Source organism: Microtus oregoni, unplaced genomic scaffold, assembly GCF_018167655.1.
Source record: "Microtus oregoni isolate MIOR12 unplaced genomic scaffold, Mior012 000002F_ref0000024, whole genome shotgun sequence".
Taxonomy (NCBI): Eukaryota; Metazoa; Chordata; class Mammalia; order Rodentia; family Cricetidae; genus Microtus; species Microtus oregoni.
In genome coordinates, this window is record NW_024543061.1 from 9,356,808 (window position 1) to 9,375,689 (window position 18,882).

Below are 18,882 nucleotides of genomic sequence, written 5' to 3' on the forward strand. Positions count from 1 at the left end.
TTTAGCTATAAGTAACAGGAGAAGTAAGAGTGTTCTTCCAAAATAAAAAAAGAAATGGGAGGACTGAAAGGTGGTAAGACATCTGTAAGAGAAGACAGTACATTTTTCTCAAGAGCTCATGGAACATACTACAGAATACAAACTGTGTTAGTCACAAAACAGAGAGTCATAAAACAATTTAACAAGCTTTCAGCACTCAAATAATCTTCTGCTCATTTGAATGTGTTAGGGAGGGATCTTGTGAACATGTGTGTTCACATATGTGAGTGAAGGTGCAAATGTGAATGTCACAGGTCGAACTTAAGAGCTGATTCTCAGAATCACTTCACTTGCTTTATTTTGTCTTCTATTTTGAGACAGGGACTCCCACTTGCTTGCAGCTTTTTGAGTAAGCAAGACTGATTGGCTAATGAGGCACTTTATGTACCTTTCTTTTTCTGTCACTCCAAGGACTGGAATTAAAATCACTTGCTACTGTACTTGCAATACTTTTACGTATGTTCTTGGGTTCAAACTCATGTCTTTATATTGCACAACATCCAGTTTATTACCTGAACTACTCAAATTTTCTTCTATGGAAAAATGGTGTGTAATAATTATAAATCAAAACAGAATAAGATCTGACAAACCAATAAATATAACATAAAAAAGAATATATTTGTTATTAAGTGGGGCTGAAGAAGAAATCAAAAGTGGAGCTGTAATATATTATAAATTGAATATTTTAAAAAATTAAAATTTTGAGGATGTGGCTAAAGCAAAGGGCTGCTACACAGTTTATATTAGCATAGTGCAAAGTTCTTACATGAAATTCAGATTTGGAGACCCTCCTTCTAGAACAAAAGGTATTTTTCCTGGTGAATACTAAGAAATTTTTGTTGCAAGAACTCCCAACACCTGAAAGGCCAATATAAGGGGAAAAGTTTATTGACAGAAATATCCACTTATAGTGGTTCACTCAGCGAACAAGACAAGATGGTCTAAAATTTTATCAAGTTTTCACAAGATGAACCTGCATCCCTTACAGCACAAGACAACCAGTCTGAACGTGATAGATCCTGAAGCTACTTCTGCTGATTTCTATAGCAGTGACTATGAGGTAAGCCCTGTACAACAATTAACAACCTGGATACATTGGTGACATGACTAATGTTAGAGCAATATTTTCCCTTGTTGTTAATATTAGCCACACATGACAATATAAATTTGAAATTTAATTAAAGTATAATCTATAATGTGCAGTTTCACTTCATATACCTCCCGTACTCCGTGGCTATGTACAATTTGTGGTTAAATCTGATGTACTTAGAGTTCACATAGGATCATTTTCATTGAAGAAGAGTCTAAAGAGTAGTGATAATTTAAAAGCTTGCTTTGATCATTCTACGTTCATAACACAAACTCATCAGCTACTTTTTTAAAAGCCTAGGTAACTTCACATGCTTTGCCAGTTGATTCAGCTTCTGTGGTTCTAATGTTGGTTATTACAAAGTTGTCTGGGGTAGGAGGGATGAGGCTTCACTGACATATAATTAAGGAAGCACTTCCTCAACCTCTGCCACCAGTTTTCCCTCCAATTCATATGGGATGCTCAAAAAAAAAAATTGCAGTGTAAGTTTGAGGATAATTGGAATTTCTCCCATTCAGATGAGCATGTCTTTTGTTGATGACCATTTTTAGCCCATTATTAGTAAAGAGTAACATAGTGGTGAGAATTTATGGGAGTAGCTTCTCACATTACTAAGTGGCACAATCTCACAATAAAATCCCTGATCCTCTAGCTATTATAATCCTTCTACCACAAGCCTTGAGTGTTCGGGTTATATTGTAGATGTATTTCTTTGCAGCTATGAATTTTGATTGGTTCTGATTTTTTTATGATCTCTGTTGTAAAGTGAAGTTTTCTTGACAAGGGGTGTGAGAACTATAAACATCTAAGAAATGTTCACTATGGGAAAGTTGTCTTCCTTAGGGAAAAACATGCCAATTGTTTATTGAACATCTGACATGGCCTAAAAATGTACATACGAGTAACATACAGGCTGTGGAGAAAGTATTTATATACTGAGAAATATATAATCATATATATATATGTATATTCGCCCACACATGCACATATACATATAAGCCTGTATGTAACAACAATAATTGAAAAGAGACCATCAACTTGAAAATAGACAAGGAGTTATATGGTAAAATTTGGAGGGAGGAAAGGGAAGGGGAAATGTACCTATATTATGATATGATATGATATTATGACATGGCATTCCAGTAAAAGACCAGAAGATGGCAGACAAACCTCATGATAAACAGAGTAGCCATGTTAGGCTACTGAGAAAGTTAAAGTTACAGTGTCAAGTTGTCATTATTTAGCCTTGAGAAACTGAAGAGGGTCATGTGAAATGATATTCAGGATTCTAAGTTATCAGAAAAACTCATTTTATGTTTTGTGCTACACTGTAGGATAGAAGCTCTGGTTTAATCTTCAGCTCTATGGAGTCTATGAATCCCCAGATATATGTCTTAAGGATGAATTTATGCCTCCTGATTTGTATAGTGAATCTTTACCTTCAACATCAGAATCCATTTAATAAAAAAAAATTAAGTTTAAGTTGTATGCTACAAGTGTCAACTAACCCCATAATATTGGTATCTTCAACAAGGGAGGTAATAAGAGGCTTTCTGTCACTGATAAAGAGATCAGGAAAAGTCTATGAGAACCAGACATGGAAATGACCAACTAGGTAGTCAGAAAATCTAGTCTAGTGATTACCTGATAATGCTTGATTATAGACTTTAAAGCTTCCTAAAGAATAAGATAATGAATTTCTGCTATTTAATTCTCTGTGTACCTATGTTGAATTATGCATATCAGTGCACCATATTCACACTCCTTTACCACATTAACACCAAGAAACACCTCTTGTATATAGGAACAGTTTTTCTCCTCTTTCCACCTTTCTCTGACTCTGGCAAAGAAGGACAGGACAGGCTACATCCTCCCTGTGTTTGCACTAGGTACCAGGGTTTTCTTGAAGGCATTTTCTTGTTTTAGATTCATCAACACAATCATATCAATTTAATGAATCAATTGCTGGAATTTAACATTTTTGGAATCATCACCTAGACTTTAGTTGGGGATGTGGTATGTATTCCCGCTTTCAGTGATATTTTGATGCCCTTCTTTTTAGGGGCAGCTGGAATATTATTAATGCTCCATCCTTGCATGAACAAAAACCAGTCTTGGAGATACAGAGAATAATATCATTCATTTTTGCTGATGAATATATTCCTGCCTGTTCTAGGTCATGCTTCTGAGAAGCATTCATCTCTGTCCACCAATATGCCAGGCTGCCAAATGTACAGTTCTCTTCTGTCCACTGGAGATTTAGCATTGTTTCTGCTTTCTTGTCTTACCAATAGCTAGAAGGAGTATCACACAGCTCAAATATAAAAAAAAAAGATTAAAATACCACCCTGTACCTTATCAGACTACCATTGATCAAAGCTGGATTTCAACAACAGAAACTACAGAAAGCCTACAAACTGTGGGGCCTAAACAACTCTAATGAATTACCTCTGGGATACAGCAGAAATAAGAAAGAAATTAAAGAATTTCTTTAATTTAATCCTAGAATTTAATGAAAATAAATAGAAACATACCCAATCTTATGGGACACAAAAAAAGTGGTGCTAAGAGAAATGTTCTTAGCAGTAAAGATATTCATAAAGAAATTAGAGATATCTCACACTTGTGACTTAACAGCACACTTTAAAGTTCCACAAGAAAAAAAAAATCAAACACACCCAAGAATAGATGTCAGAAAATATTGTAGGTTGAAATCAATAAAGCAGAAACAAAGAGAATAATACACAGAATCAATACAGAGAGTTATTTCTTTGAGGAAAAATCAACAAAATAAAAACCCTGTCAGAAATTAATCAAAAACAGTGAGAATATTCACATTAATAAAATCAGAAATGAAAATGAGAACATAACAACAGACACGGATAAAATTCAGAGAATCATTACAACATGTTCCAAAAAGCTGTAGTTTACAAAATAGGAAAACCTGAAAGAAATGAACAATTTCCTCAATAGATACCATTTGTCAAAGATAAATCAAGAACAGATAAAGAATTTAAATAGACTAGTAGTCTCGAAGGAAATTAAAGCAGTCATTAAAAGTCTCTCAACCAGAAAACCTCCAGACCCAGATGGTTTTATCACAAAATTTCAAAGAATTGGTAATTACAGTACTCTTCAAATTGTTCAACACAGTAGAAACAGAATGTTACCAAATTCATTTTATGAGACCATAGTCACTGTGATACCTAAACTACACAAAGAATCGGCGGAGAACTACCGACCAGTTTCTCTCATCAACATTGATGCAAAAATACTCCATAAAATATACCCAAGTCAAATTCAAGAACACATGAAAAAAATGTCAACTACCATGATCAAGAAGGCTTTTCTTTTTGTTAAAGCTAGATATTAGGCAATATCCACTCTTATTTTATCCTATACCCAATGTATATAATGGTTTTTCAGTAGTTGTATAGATGTACTTTTGCTCTCTGTTTGAATTTTTAACTAGTACACCTTTTTTTTTTTTCTGCTCCAGAAAACACTGAGGTTTCATGAAATAAAGGCCTAATTCCTCACACTAAGCTGGGAGGATTAACTGGATAGTTAGGTAAGGTCCAATGACCTTGTTTATATCCTTTTTGGGGGGAATGTTCATATTTAACAATCCCATCTTAAAGTAATTGTTTAAGCAGCAAGCTGGAGCTATTGAGAAATTTTACACAGATAATCCTTTTTAATTCTTTTTACATATGAGAATAGATGATTTTATGATGGAAACCTTTATAGAATAAAATTAACAATTCTAGTCTGTATTGGAAATACACTGGCTATTAGTTGTTTTTAGAGCACAATACATTTTAAGGCGGCTTTTCCTTTTCTCTGTCACAGAGTCAGGGGACCATCTGGATCACTTTGTAATATGTTTGGGTTTAATGTGGGAAGACCAAATCCTAGATTCAGAGCCAGCTTTTTGGTTAGATAAAACAGGACATGATAATTAATTTTTAATATTATCTATACTCCAAAGGCATTTGAACCAGACATCTTTTTTTTTGCAGAAAAGTGATGAATTTTATTGTACAACTTGATTTTACCACTGAATTAAAGGGAGTTGATGATACCATAAAAGTGCCAAAAAAGTTTAATTGGCTAAGGAGACAACCTAAAAAGGGTTGTGTTATCTCCAATCAACACAAAGAGAAGCTAGGAGTTCGTCTCGTGGGTGATGGTCAGCAGATGGCAGTGTGCAGCAAGGAATGGAGGGAGGCTGTCTCCTGGCTCAGAGCCAGAGGACATCGTGCTCCCTGCTTTATACCAGCATCCAAGCAAGCCCACAGTGTCACCGCCTGATGTAGTAGAAATCACCATTTGTAGAAGAGACTCTGATTGCAGATAATTCACCGAAAGGCAGTAAGAATGGGTTCACAACAAATAGTTCAGAGATCAAGCCAGACTAAAACTAAAAGGTAGAGAAGGAACAGGCCTCGGGAGTGAAGAGCTGCACGTTTTTCTTGGTGGAAGGACTGGGAAAGAGAGATGAATTTTTAATGACTTAGATTTCTGGTTTTGAGGCTCTTTGGGGTGTTCATCTGCAAATGCCAGGAGAACGTGGCTGTCAAGTTAAGCTAGAGGCTAGCAGAGTGAAAAGTGTCTGTGAAATGCTCTAAACAGGACACACTGATGGGGCAGAAGAGATCTGCGGGTTGATACTCTGGTGTAGATGAAAATGGAGTAGTGGGGTCAATGACATCATCCGTACAAGACAATATGGAGAAAGGAGATAGGCACAGCTAATATAGCCAGACTTCCAGCCCCACAATGAGCTGCAGGTGTGTCCCCCTTGAAGATATCTACAACCCAGTAAATAAATGTCCCGGTCTGAATCAGCGAAGATTCAGTCTTGACTGCCGAGTACCTTTGGCTGGCAAAGGTTCTTCTTCCAGATTTCCTGCAGATTTTCATTCCTGAACCAGACATCTTAAGGAACTCAGAATGTAGTGTCATCTGTGTTTTTATAACTGAAAAGTAAAAATAAAAGAAAAAATATTTAAGTTTGCTGGGACAGGCACAGGGAAGGGAAGTACCAAGAAAAGAAAGCAAAAACACAAAACAAAAACACAAAAGCAGGCAAGCAAACTTGGCAATTCAATATCATCAAAGGATCTTTGAAATTGCCTTTTGCTGCTTGATTTGGGCATATAACATATTGACATTCTCTATTAACATTGTCAACGTCTAATGTTTCCAATAACCTATTTACATGATTAGACTTAGAAAAAGTCTCTTGATGTCACCAAGTCCTAAATAAAAGGCCTTGAGCAGATTCTAACAAGTCCTGGCCAGCTTATTCCAGTCTTAAAAGTATTAGACACCAACCTCCCCAAAATTCCCATAGTATATGAAATTTCTAAGATGAGATAACTTGTTGAAATTATCTAAGTGTCATGTAGGGAGTATGCTCACATTCTAAATATACCCCCTGTCCCAAGAAAAAATAGTCATCAACTTTATGTTAAAGGGTTAGAAACAAAATGGGCCTACAAAGAGGAGATGATAATTAAGCTTCAACATTCTCTTTCTTTTGAATTATATTAACCCCCAGGCTAATATAGAAGCAATAATTTGAAGAGATACAGAGAAATGGTTATCAAAGAAATCTTCATTTTCTGAATTATCTGAAGACTTTATAGGTGAGAAATGAGTGGCATCCTAAGACTTAATTAATGTAAGGTTCATTTGCAACTTCTTTTTCACATAAAGGCTCTGCATGTCCAGTGTTTTCTCCTTGCATAAATAGAGCAGGAGTTGTTTGCCAAGACTGAATGCTAACATGAAAGTTTACATAAAGCCCAGAACTTTATAAATAAAATTTCCCATTGCATTTGTGCTTACAAAAAGCTTTCAATACCTCCTGCCATTCTTTAGCTCTCAGAGAGTAATAGGGATGGAGCCTATATATGTCTTTATATATTTGTAAAATATCCTACAATATTCTAAACTTATGGAGCATATCACCAAGCAAATATAAATAAATTTCCTGATAAGTTTCATTTTGTACAAAGTTCATAGCATCACAAAGAGTACCCAAATGCAACTTTTCTCACTTATTTGTAACTCTAATGTTCTCCAGGGAATCTTTCTCTTTTGCCTTCATTTGGGTATCATCTGTGAGAGGTCATACAAGGTGTCTTTCAACATTATTCCCTGGAAAGCTGAAAACAGGAAAACAGGAACTCAAGGAATTCTAGTACAAGGCTGCAGATTGTACAACAAGGCTTATTTTCATTGTTATTGCTTTTATAACAGAGTTAAGGGTTTACAATTAAGCAAGGAAGCCTGCTATACAGGACAGCATGTTCAATCTTATATAGCAATGGTTTTGGTATATGTCTAACTTTTATCCTTCATTTTATCTTAGAAGCTCCGAGTCATTCCACATATGCTGAGTTTTGGCATGTGTTCTTCAGTAAACGAAGCTCTAACACAAGCACCATTTACAGATTATTTATATGATTATAGAAAGTGTTACATACAATTTTGTATTCACATTTGTAGGCATTAAATGTCTCTATTTTGTCCTGTCTTTCAACAGGCAAAAGTTCAATGTTTTTGGTGAGGAAATTTTGTATCCCTTTTTAATTTATTATTATTATTATTATTATTAATCAGAATCATAATAGTCTTTTTGAATTCAGATTATTCAAGGCTAGAAAACCACAATTTCTAACATTTACTAACACTTTTTGCTCATAATTCTAAGCATAAAATTTTGTTGCAAATTGTACTAAGCCACAGTGTATTGACCTTAAATCCACTGACAAAACACTTGAGTTTCAATACTTACATGAATGGATTCTCTGACTCTGTATAATTAGCAGGAATATGGCCAAGGATGTAACTGATTCCCACCACAGAGATTAATTATGCTGTGTTGTATATCTTCACATGTGATGTCTCAGATATTTTTGTGGTAGCAGAGGCCTCTGAAAAATGTTCTCCCCACAGATCAAAATCTTCCCACTAGAGTTCTTTGAGTAGAAGTTAAGGTAGAAAGTGTACTAAGGTTCATAAAGGTGAAAATGATGTATTATGTTACTTTGTTTCTTGACTTTTCCAACATAGCTGCATCAACCTGCCTGCCAGTTTGCGTATTCTTTCCTATGGAGGCTCATCTCTTAAAGTCTGAGATGTAAGCTCATTTTTGTCACCCTAATGTAGGTGGATCTTCTTTCTATGTGTTGCTTTCATTGCTTAATTAATAAAGAAACTGTTTGGCCTGATAGATCAGAACATAGTTGGGTGGAGTAGACAGAACAGAATGCTGGGAAGAAGAGAAGTGAGTCAGATGCCTAGCTCTCTTCTCCAAGATGGACACAGGTTAGAATCTTCCTGGTAAGCTGCCACTTTTTGGTAATACACAGATTATTAGAAATGGGTTAATCAAGCTGTGAGAATTAGCCAATAAGAGGCTGGAACTAATGGGCCAGGCACTGTTTAAATGAATACAGTTTCCATCTAATTATTTCGGGTAAAGCTAGCCAGGAGCTGGGCCGCAGCCCGCCACTCCTATCACTACATCACCCCTTGATTGATTAAGCCTATTTAACTAAACTAACTAGAATTGGTTTCCTTGCTTAATTTCCAGTGTTGCTAATGATTTGGATCAGTGATAATGAGATAAGAAGATGAAGAAGGATGCTAAAGGATGCTGAGATTCAGCGTCTTCTCATTCATGATATATCTATATGTGAGATGGTGTTAATACTCCAGATGGGCCTATGGGTTTATAAAAGTTGCTGATAGAGATCCCAGAATGAACAAGGATTTGATTTCTATTCTGGTGCTAAGAGTGACTAGGACAGGAGGTTTTCATACAGGTGAACTCTGGGTTATCTTTTATGATTTGTAAATCACTCTATTTTTAGTGAACTACATCTTAGAATATGCACCAAAGTTGTGTACATGATTAATAGGAAATAAAGAATTCAAGGATATAATTTTTTGAAACCTTGCTGTTTGTACATTAAATAACTTTTCTCTTATTATGCTTTTAGTATCCAATGGCAATACTGTGATAATCCAGACTCTGCTCACTCTGTTAGTTGGTCCCAGAGAAGCTGATTCCATATCCACAGGGCAACTCAGGACTCCATACAAAGGATTACAAACATATTTATATTGCTATCCAAAGAATCTGGAGCAGCATCACTAGCTCCTGAGCTGTAGAGACTCTATCCATTTTATTTTCATCACAGACAGGCTCAGTAGCGGTGTTTAAATCACCAATTTAATACTACAAATCAATTTAGTGGATCCTGAAGACTTTTGAGTTTATTACTGTATGTTAGCTCTGTTTGTTTCTACTAGGTGATACAACCTCCAACAAACATCTAGCTTCATATGGATCAAGTGCTTCATATGTTGTTTGTTTATTTGTACAGCACAAATAATATAGATGTATAAATTTTTGTTAACAATAGCCTTCCTTCATTAATTTCTCTTGAATATACAGTTTTGTATCAACATTGTTTCATTGGAAAATTGTGTTTTAATTATATTTGTTGCTCTTCTCATGTTATTTTCATAATTAAAAAGATCCTCTCATCTTCTGCCTTCTTTGAAATAAGAGAAACCCTTTAAAGACATGTGTATGGAATGCATACTTCTTAAGCCTTGCCCTTCTAATGGAACACATTTAAAAGCATTGGCCCCAATAAAGTGAAATATTGTATACAATTTAGAACCAACTTGTGGATGAGAGTTTTAAGACACCTCTAATTAGTAATAGCTAACCTTGACCCACTGGAGTTATTTAATAAAAGCAAGTGTGCCCTAAGAAAAGCAGACTCGATCCTTAAATGATAGGAGAACTTGGTAGTGTAATTTACATGGTACTGATTTAGAGGCATGAAAATACAAGACTGAGAGGGGCATGGATCCTTCTCTGCAACCTCAAAGAGCTGCTGAGGCTAAGCAGGGATAAAATATCAGTGGCAGGTAAGTCCTGCGAGGCTATTCATAAATGGAGATTACACATTGCTGGATTTGTGAAAACCATATATTGTATGAGTTCAGGGCTTTCATATGGGAACACAACCAACAATGGACAAAAAAATTGCAAGTGCTGTTATTGCTGTACCACAGTGGTGAAACTTCTCTGAATTTTGGAGGCTTTATTTTTCTGGTCTAGTGTATTTCTTTAGTCACAAATACTGCCCTTGTCTTCATAAAAATGCTTCCTGGAACAATTTGTTCATTCTTAGTGGCTCAGCAGCTATTTTATGAGTGAGAAGCTCGTGATCTATAGAGCCCTGTGTCTGCATTGTCCCAGACAATTTGGCAAGTTACCAAAGGATCAAAACGACTGTCTATTTTCTTAACTGCAGAGCTGTCATTCCAATATCTTTTTACTGTGTTACTTAAAGCTTTTAAAACTGACCTTATATTTGAAATAATTATTTACTTTTATTATCTGCAATAAGTGTTATAATGCTTGAAATGCTGTTCAGTTTTTTATTTTATAGATGTTTTGAAAATTATATGCATGCATACATTGCATTATAACTCTCCCTCTCAACCTGTTTTATTTTTTTTCCTACATTTATGCCTGCTGTGCCTTTTTCATTTGTTTCTTTGTTTTGTTTGTTTTGTCTTGTTTTGTTTTGCTAAGTTTAACTAAGATGCTCCTTGTTGAAGAAAGTCCATTTGTTTGTTTCCCAACTGCTAAACCTGAAATAATCACACAGAAACCATATTATTTGCAATACTGTTTGGCCAATAGCTTAAGCGTATTCTTGGCTAACTCGTGTCCAAAACTAATCCATCTCCATTAATCTTTGTATCGCCATATGGCTGTGGCTTACCGGGTAAACATCCATCTGGTTTCTGCCTTTAGCTGGGCTACATGCTTATCTCCCCTCTGCCTTCTTCCTCCCAGCATTCAGGTTAGTTTTCCCTGCCTGCCTCTGTTCTACCCTATCAGGCCAAGCGAGTTTCTTTATTAACCAATAGTATTCACAACATATACAGGGGAATCCCACATCTGCTTCCTTGATCTAGATTTAGTTTATAATTTTCTTTTAGAGATTAGTGTGTTCACGTGTGGGTACATAAATAAAGACAATGATTTTCCCTTTCCAAAAATAATTCAGTAGCCAGTGGTAGTCTTGCACTCCCCGAAGGGGAAATATACTTTTCACAGCATTCCAAAATTAACCCCCTATTGTGTCATTTGTCATATACCCACAGGATGATCTTCCCGTACTCCATTGCCTGTGTAATACCCTGGCATCCCAATTATATGGTTACTTGGATTTGCTTCTGAGTTTACTAACATTACATATTCCACATTCAGCCTCTAACAATTACCTGTAATGTGTGTCTTAGAATTCTTGTGATGAAACACTATGACCAAAAGGAAATTAATAATGCTTCCAAATCACTATTCATCATTGAGAGAAGTCTGGACAAGAGCTCAAACAAGGCCAGAAACTCAAGGTAAGAGCTCATGCAGAGAGCAAGAAGGTATTCTCCCCACTCACTTTGCTACTCATTGCTTGTTCTAATAGAATGCAGAACCACTAGCTCAGGGGTATACCAAATCAAAATGGTCTGGATCCTCCTCCATAAATCACAAATTAACTAAGAAAGTGCTGTATAAGTTTATCTACAGCCCTGTCTTTTGGAGGTATTTTCTCTATGAGGTTCCCTCTTCTCATATGATTTGTACAAGCATAATATAAAAGTAGCTAACATTTTCTGGTATACTCCTCAATTTCTTTCTTCAATGCCTTAAAGTTCTTGTCAAATAGATCTTTCACTTCCTTGGTTAGAGTTACCCCAAGATATTTTATGCTGTTTGTGACTATTGTGAAAGGTGAAGCTTCTCTGATTTCCCTCTCTGCTTCCATATCCTTTGTGTATAAGAGGGCGACTGATTTTTTGGAGTTTATCTTGTATCCTGCCACATTACTAAAGGTGTTTATCAGCTGTAAAAGTTCTTTGGTGGAGTTTTTGGGGTCACTTATGTACACTATCATATCATCTGCAAATAACGAAAGTTTAACTTCTTCCTTTCCAATTAGAATCCCTTGGATCCCCTTATGTTGTCTTATTGCTATTGCTAGAACTTCAAGTACTATATTGAAGAGGTATGGCGAGAGTGGACAGCCTTGTCGTGTTCCTGAGTTTAGTGGGATGGCTTTAAGTTTCTCTCCATTTAATTTAATGTTTGCTGTCGGCTTGCTGTATATAGCTTTTATTATATTTAGGTATGACCCTTGTATCCCTAATCTCTCCAATACTTTTATCATAAAGGGGTGTTGAATTTTGTCAAATGCTTTTTCAGCATCTAATGAAATGATCATATGTTTTTTTTCTTTCAGTTTATTTATATGCTGGATTACATTGATAGATTTTCGTATGTTGAACCAGCCCTGCATCCCTGGGATGAAGCCTACTTGATCATAATGGATAATTTTCCTAATGTGTTCTTGGATTCGGTTTGCCAGTATTTTGTTGAGGATTTTTGCATCGATATTCATGAGTGAGATTGGTCTATAATTTTCTTTCTTGGTTGAGTCTTTGTGCGGTTTTGGTATCAGAGTAACTGTAGCTTCATAAAAGGAATTTGGCAATGACTCTTCTGTTTCGATATTGTGAAATACATTAAGGAGTATAGGTATTAGGTCTTCTTGGAAGTTCTGGTAGAATTCCGCATTGAAACCATCTGGTCCTGGTCTATGGAAGGACCTTCCTTGCTCTTGGATTGGGAGGATCAACATAGTAAAAATGGCAATTCTACCAAAGGCAATTTATAGATTCAATGCAATCCCCATCAGGGTCCCATCAAAATTCTTCACAGATCTTGAGAGGACAATAATCAACTTTATATGGAAAAAAAAAACCCAGGATAGCCAAAACAATCCTATACAATAAAGGATTGTCTGGAGGCATTACAATCCCTGACTTCAAACTCTATTACAGAGCTACAGTGATGAAAACAGTGTGGTACTGGCATAAAAACAGAGAAGTTGACCAATGGAATCGTATAGAAGACCCGAATTTTAACCCACAAACCTATGAACACCGCATTTTTGATAAAGGAGCCAAAAGTACACAATGGAAGAAAGAAAGCATTTTTAACAAATGGTGCTGGCATAACTGGATGTCAACCTGTAGAAGAATGAAAATAGACCCATATCTATCACCATGCACAAAACTCAAGTCCAAATGGATTAAAGACCTCACTATCAGTCAGAACACAGTGAACCTGATAGAAGAGAAAGTGGGAAGTACCCTTCAGGAGATGGGCACAGGAGATCGCTTCCTATGTGTAACCCCAACAGCACAGACTTTAAGGGCAACATTGAATAAATGGGACCTACTAAAACTGAGAAGCTTCTGTAAAGCAAAGGACACTGTCACCAAGACAAATAGGCAACCTACTGACTGGGAGAAGATCTTCACCAACCCTGCAACAGACAAAGGTCTGATCTCCAAAATATATAGAGAACTCAAGAAACTAGACTTTAAAATGCTAATTAACCCAATTAAAAAATGGGGCACTGAACTGAACAGAGAATTCTCAGCAGAGGAAGTTCAAATGGCCAAAAGACACTTAAGGTCATGCTCAACCTCCTTAGCAATCAGGGAAATGCAAATCAAAACAACTTTGAGATATCATCTTACACCTGTCAGAATGGCTAAAATAAAAAACTCCAATGATAGCCTTTGCTGGAGAGGCTGTGGAGGAAGGGGAACACTCATCCATTGCTGGTGGGAATGCAATCTTGTGCAACATCTTTGGAAATCGGTGTTTCGGTTTCTCAGGAAATTCGGGATCAACTTACCCCTGGACCCAGCAATACCACTCCTGGGAATATACCCAAGAGATGCCCTATCACATGACAAGAGCATTTGTTCAACTATGTTCATAGCAGTATTATTTGTAATAGCCAGAACCTGGAAACAACCTAGATGCCCTTCAATGGAAGAATGGATGAAGAAAGTGTGGAATATCTACACATTAGAGTACTATGCTGCGTTAAAAAACAATGACTTCTCAAATTTTGCATGCAAATGGATGGAAATAAAAAACACTATCCTGAGTGAGGTATCCCAGACCCAAAAAGATGAACATGGGATGTACTCACTCATAATTGGTTTCTAGCCATAAACAAGGGTCACGGAGTCTACACTTGGTGATCCCAAAGAAGCTAAGTAAGAAGGTGAACCAAAGGAAAAGCATATAGTTGCCCTCTTGGCTATTGGAAGTAGACAAAATTGCCGGGGAGAAAATTGAGATCTTGGGGGTGGGGTGGGATGGGGGTAAGGGGAGATGGGGAGAGAGTGGGGAGAGGGGGAGAATGGGGGGAGCTTGGGGAAGGGGGAGGATTGGGATGAAGGAAGGTTGGATGGGGGAGCACGGAAGCACGGTTCTTAGTTAAGGGAGCCACCTTAGGGTTGGCAAGAGACTTGAACCTAGAGTGGCTCCCAGATTCCCAAGCCGAGGTCCCCAGTTAGTTCCTTGGGCAGCTGAGGATGGGAACCTGAATTGACCCTATCCTAGAGCAATAATGACAAATATCTTGCATATCATCATAGAACCTTCGTCTGGTGATGGATGGAGACAGAGACAGAGACCCACACTGGAGCACTGGACTGAGCTCCCAAGGTCCCTATGAGGAGCAGAAGGAGGGAGAACATGAGCAAAGAAGTCGGGACCACGAGGGGAGCACCCACCCACTGAGACAGTGGAGCTGATCTATTGGGAGCTCACCAAGGCCAGCTGAACTGTGACGGAAAAAGCATGGGATAAAACTGGACTCTCTGAGCATGGCGAACAATGAGGGCTGATGAGAACCCAAGGACAATGGCACGGGGTTTTGAACCTACGTAATGTGCTGGCTTTGTGGGAGCCTAGCCAGTCTGGATGTTCACCTTCCTAGAAATGCACGGAGGGGGGAGGACCTAGGACTTACCACAGGGCAGGGAAATCTGACTGCTCTTTGGGCTGGAGAGGGAGGAGGAGAGGAGTGGGGGGAGGGGGAGAAGGGTGGGAGGATGGGGAGGGAAATGGGAGGCTGGGAGGAGGAGGAAATTTGTTTTTTTTTTTCTTTTCTCAATAAAAAAAAAGTTTAAAAAAAAGTAGCTAACAAGTTGTGAAAGAAAACTAGAAGAGATGCTGATGTGGGAATTTACAGGTTTGTGTAGAAAAGCAATTTCAAGTATGGACTCAGTCTGCAGAACACCTCTGCTTCCTAGGCAGAACTGCTTCAGTAAGAAGTATAAGAATGATGAATAGTCATTCAAGAGTTTCAAAAACACTGATCTCGGAATTCTTTCATGTTCTCAGAGAAAGATACAAGCAATTAACTTTCAAAAGGCAGAGAAAAAGTAAGCTTCTTGTATTGGAAATGAGAAAAAGGGCATTAAAAGAAAGAACAAGTATCACTTATGTCATCATTACACTGTATTTAACATAGAATATTTCTGTACTTACTTGTTTATATATATATATATATATGTATGTTTATATGTGTGTATAGATAGATAAATGGATGTTTCTATACTGACCTTCATTTGTTAATGTCAATTAATTTGTCAAAGTTATATCTCTGTTCATTGTGTTCCTGATTATTTATCACATGAAACGTCAGAAACTTCAGAATATAATGGGGCCTCAACTTAAATTTCTTGCAGTTTTAAAATATTGCATCCCATATGTCCATCTTATATTTCAGAATGAAATGAGTCATGAAATGAGAAAATAATATGCAAAGGACACTGTATTAATTGCATCCTGTAGTTCACAGAGGAAAACATTTTGCCAGTGGCCAAGTCTGTTTCTCTCAGGTCTGATACAGTATCTCTGTAGATTGAGACTTCCTGTTTTACTCATTTGAGGAAATGTTGCAGCTGTTCATAGGTCTCATAAGTTTTTTTTTTTATTTACATGTGTCCAGAGAATATCCCCTTTAAATGATAGATTCTTAGCTGGCTTTTCAAAGTGCCTGCAGAAATCAGTCCAAGTCAGAACACAGTATGTTAATGAAGAGCCCTGCTCAAGCCATTGAAATTTCTCTATATCTCTTAAGTGATTTTAACAGCATAGAAAATTTATTCAGACAAGAGTAGTCAGTAATTTCCTACAAAATAGGAAAATACTACTATAGCATTCTTAATTTTGTTTTTATTTTTATTTATTTATGTTTTTTACTGTCAGATGCCACATGTGACATTCAAGTGACTCAGTCTCTATCCTTTCTGTCAGTCTTTATAGGAGACAGTGTCAATGCAAGTTTTTTAGCTAATCCGAGAATTATCAGTTACCTAAACTGGTATCAACAGAAATAACAGAAATCAGGACAAGTTCCTATGCTCTTGATCTTTCATGCAATCAATTTGCAATATGATATCCTATCAAGGTACAGTAGTCAATATTCTGGGTAAATTTTATCCATCAACAGTCTGGAACCTGAAATTGTTGGAACATTAACATCATTACAGTCCTGGTGCAGGAGAATTGTCTGTATTCTGTCAATCATGTTATAAATAAACGCTGATTGGCCAGGCAGGAAATACAAGCGGGAAAACCAGACAGGAAGCAGAAATGATGTAATGTTAACAGGAGAATTCTGGGAAGAAAGAAGTTGATTCCTCCCAATCCTGCCCAGGACATCGAAGCAGCAGGATGTGACCTGCCCCACTGGAAAAATGTACTGAGCCACATGGCTAACATAGATCAGAAAAATGGGTTAATCAAGATGTGAGAGTTAGCCAGTAAGAGGCTAGAGCTAATGGGCCAATCAGCTTTATAACTTACAAAGACCTATGTGTTATTTTCTTTGGGGCTAAACAGCTGTGGGGAAACTGGGCAGGAGAAAAACCCAAACAACAAGCAGGCCCGGCCATTCATGTTACAGAATCCTCTCAGACCACGATAGAAGTTATTACATAAACCATTCAGTGAAGCATATATTAGAATTGGTCTCTGTTGCTCCAGCAGTTGCATCTTGATTATTTATGCACTCATTCTCTGCACATCCAGAAATGGTTTTACTACAATGTGCCCAGATTCTTGCATGTTAACCTGCCTTACACTGGTCCTATGCCAACATTCAGCATGCATCTACATTAGCAGAAGAGATACAATGTTTAAACATGTGATCTTGGCACTGGGAAGTCAATGGGAGGTGGTATTGATGCTACAAACTGAAACACATTACAAGAAAGGACCAATACTTGCCTCATAATGCTTACCACAAATGCTGATGAATGGTAAAATTCCTCTGCTTTTACTTCAAATTTCAGGAGTATTTTTTCCTGAGAAACTCTTAATAAAAACAGAGAAAGATAAAAATTAACAGAAAATACCCTTTCAGTATTTAGGGTACAGCATCAAATCATAGAAAAGCACACACCATGCAGGCACAGTTATCTAGAAAGTAGTTTTGTAAATCAAAACCATTCTTTTTGAAGGTTCCTTGGAAGGCAATTTTACTGTAAGCATTGCAAAGATAGCATGGCTAGGATTGCTCAAATATAAAAAAAAATCTCTTAAGCAAATGTGAGACTCTTTATCATATCTGTGCTCTTGTACATTAGAGGAGGAGAGTTAGAAGCAGAGGGGCCCAACTGACAGTTCTCCCCAGTACTCCCAATGACCACCAAAGCCCAGCAAACCTGAAAACAAAATATTCTCAGGAGCAGGCACTAGGGGGAGCAGCTAGTACTAGCTCAGTCTTAACTTGCTGCACCATTGAGAGGTTTATGTTATGACTTGTATCACTGTGGCAACAGCTCTGATGCTGCATACAGAAGTAAGTGGCAACATCTTCAGGTTGCAGGTTGTTGATAGTGAGAGTATAATCGGTCCCAGAGCCACTGCCACTGAATCTTGATGGGATTCCTGTTTGCAGGTTGGATGTCTTATAGATTAATAGTACAGGAGAATTCCCTGGTTTCTGCTGGTACCAGACTAACCAATTATTAATGTTCTGACTGGCATGGCAAGTGATGGTGACTCTGTCCCCAAGAGATGCAGACACAGTTAGTGGAGATTGTGTCATCTGGATATTACAACTCACACCTGAGGTTGGAAACAAAACAATGATGCAGTGTTAACCATATTGTAACATAACTTTCATAAAAAGCCAGGTGGTGTTCACAATACCTGTTACAAAATTCTCTTCTGTCTTTATTACCTGAAAACCAGAGCAGCAGTAGCCCTAGGAACTCAGAAAGCATCCTTGTGTTCATGCTGTATCCTCACTGAGAATGACTTCTGAACATGGTGTGACCAGCTAGTGATTAACTTCTCAGAGCAGAGGGTGTGCTCAAGCCATATGCAAATCAGCAGGGGTGTACATTATTGAGACCAACTACAGGATTGCCTGAACTCATCTAAGGGACTCAGCATAAGTGTGAAAGCCCCCAGGTTTCAAGACAGAGAGAAGTAGAACCAATTTGCTTTTGGGTAATGTGATCTTTACTGAGGGTCAAAGAGTAATATCAGTGTGGAAATTTGTAAGTGCTTTGTTGTTTTCATTAATACCTTTTACTCTTCTTGTATATTCTTTGGAAGCCCAAAAACCTGAGCCTATTCTACTTTGTCTGAAGGTCAGTGTTTGAGGTTACTGAAAGTTGATGACAACAACTGTGGCTACACACACTGACATAGGGTATGGTTATTTGGTGTTTTCGATTCCACCCTGGCCAATGGTCAGAGAATTCAAGGATACTTCTGTTCCTTCTTGTGATATAAGTGGTATGTGATAGGGAGTAGC

General features: G+C 37.3%; 1 gene segment (V, D, J or C); it reads right to left on the reverse strand.

Moving 5' to 3' along the window:
* Positions 1–17,796: 17,796 nt before the first annotated feature.
* Positions 17,797–18,360, reverse strand: LOC121432943. The segment is given in 2 exon segments: positions 17,797–18,185; positions 18,301–18,360. Coding segments are annotated over 2 exon segments (444 nt in total).
* Between the last annotated feature and the right edge of the window lie 522 nt (positions 18,361–18,882).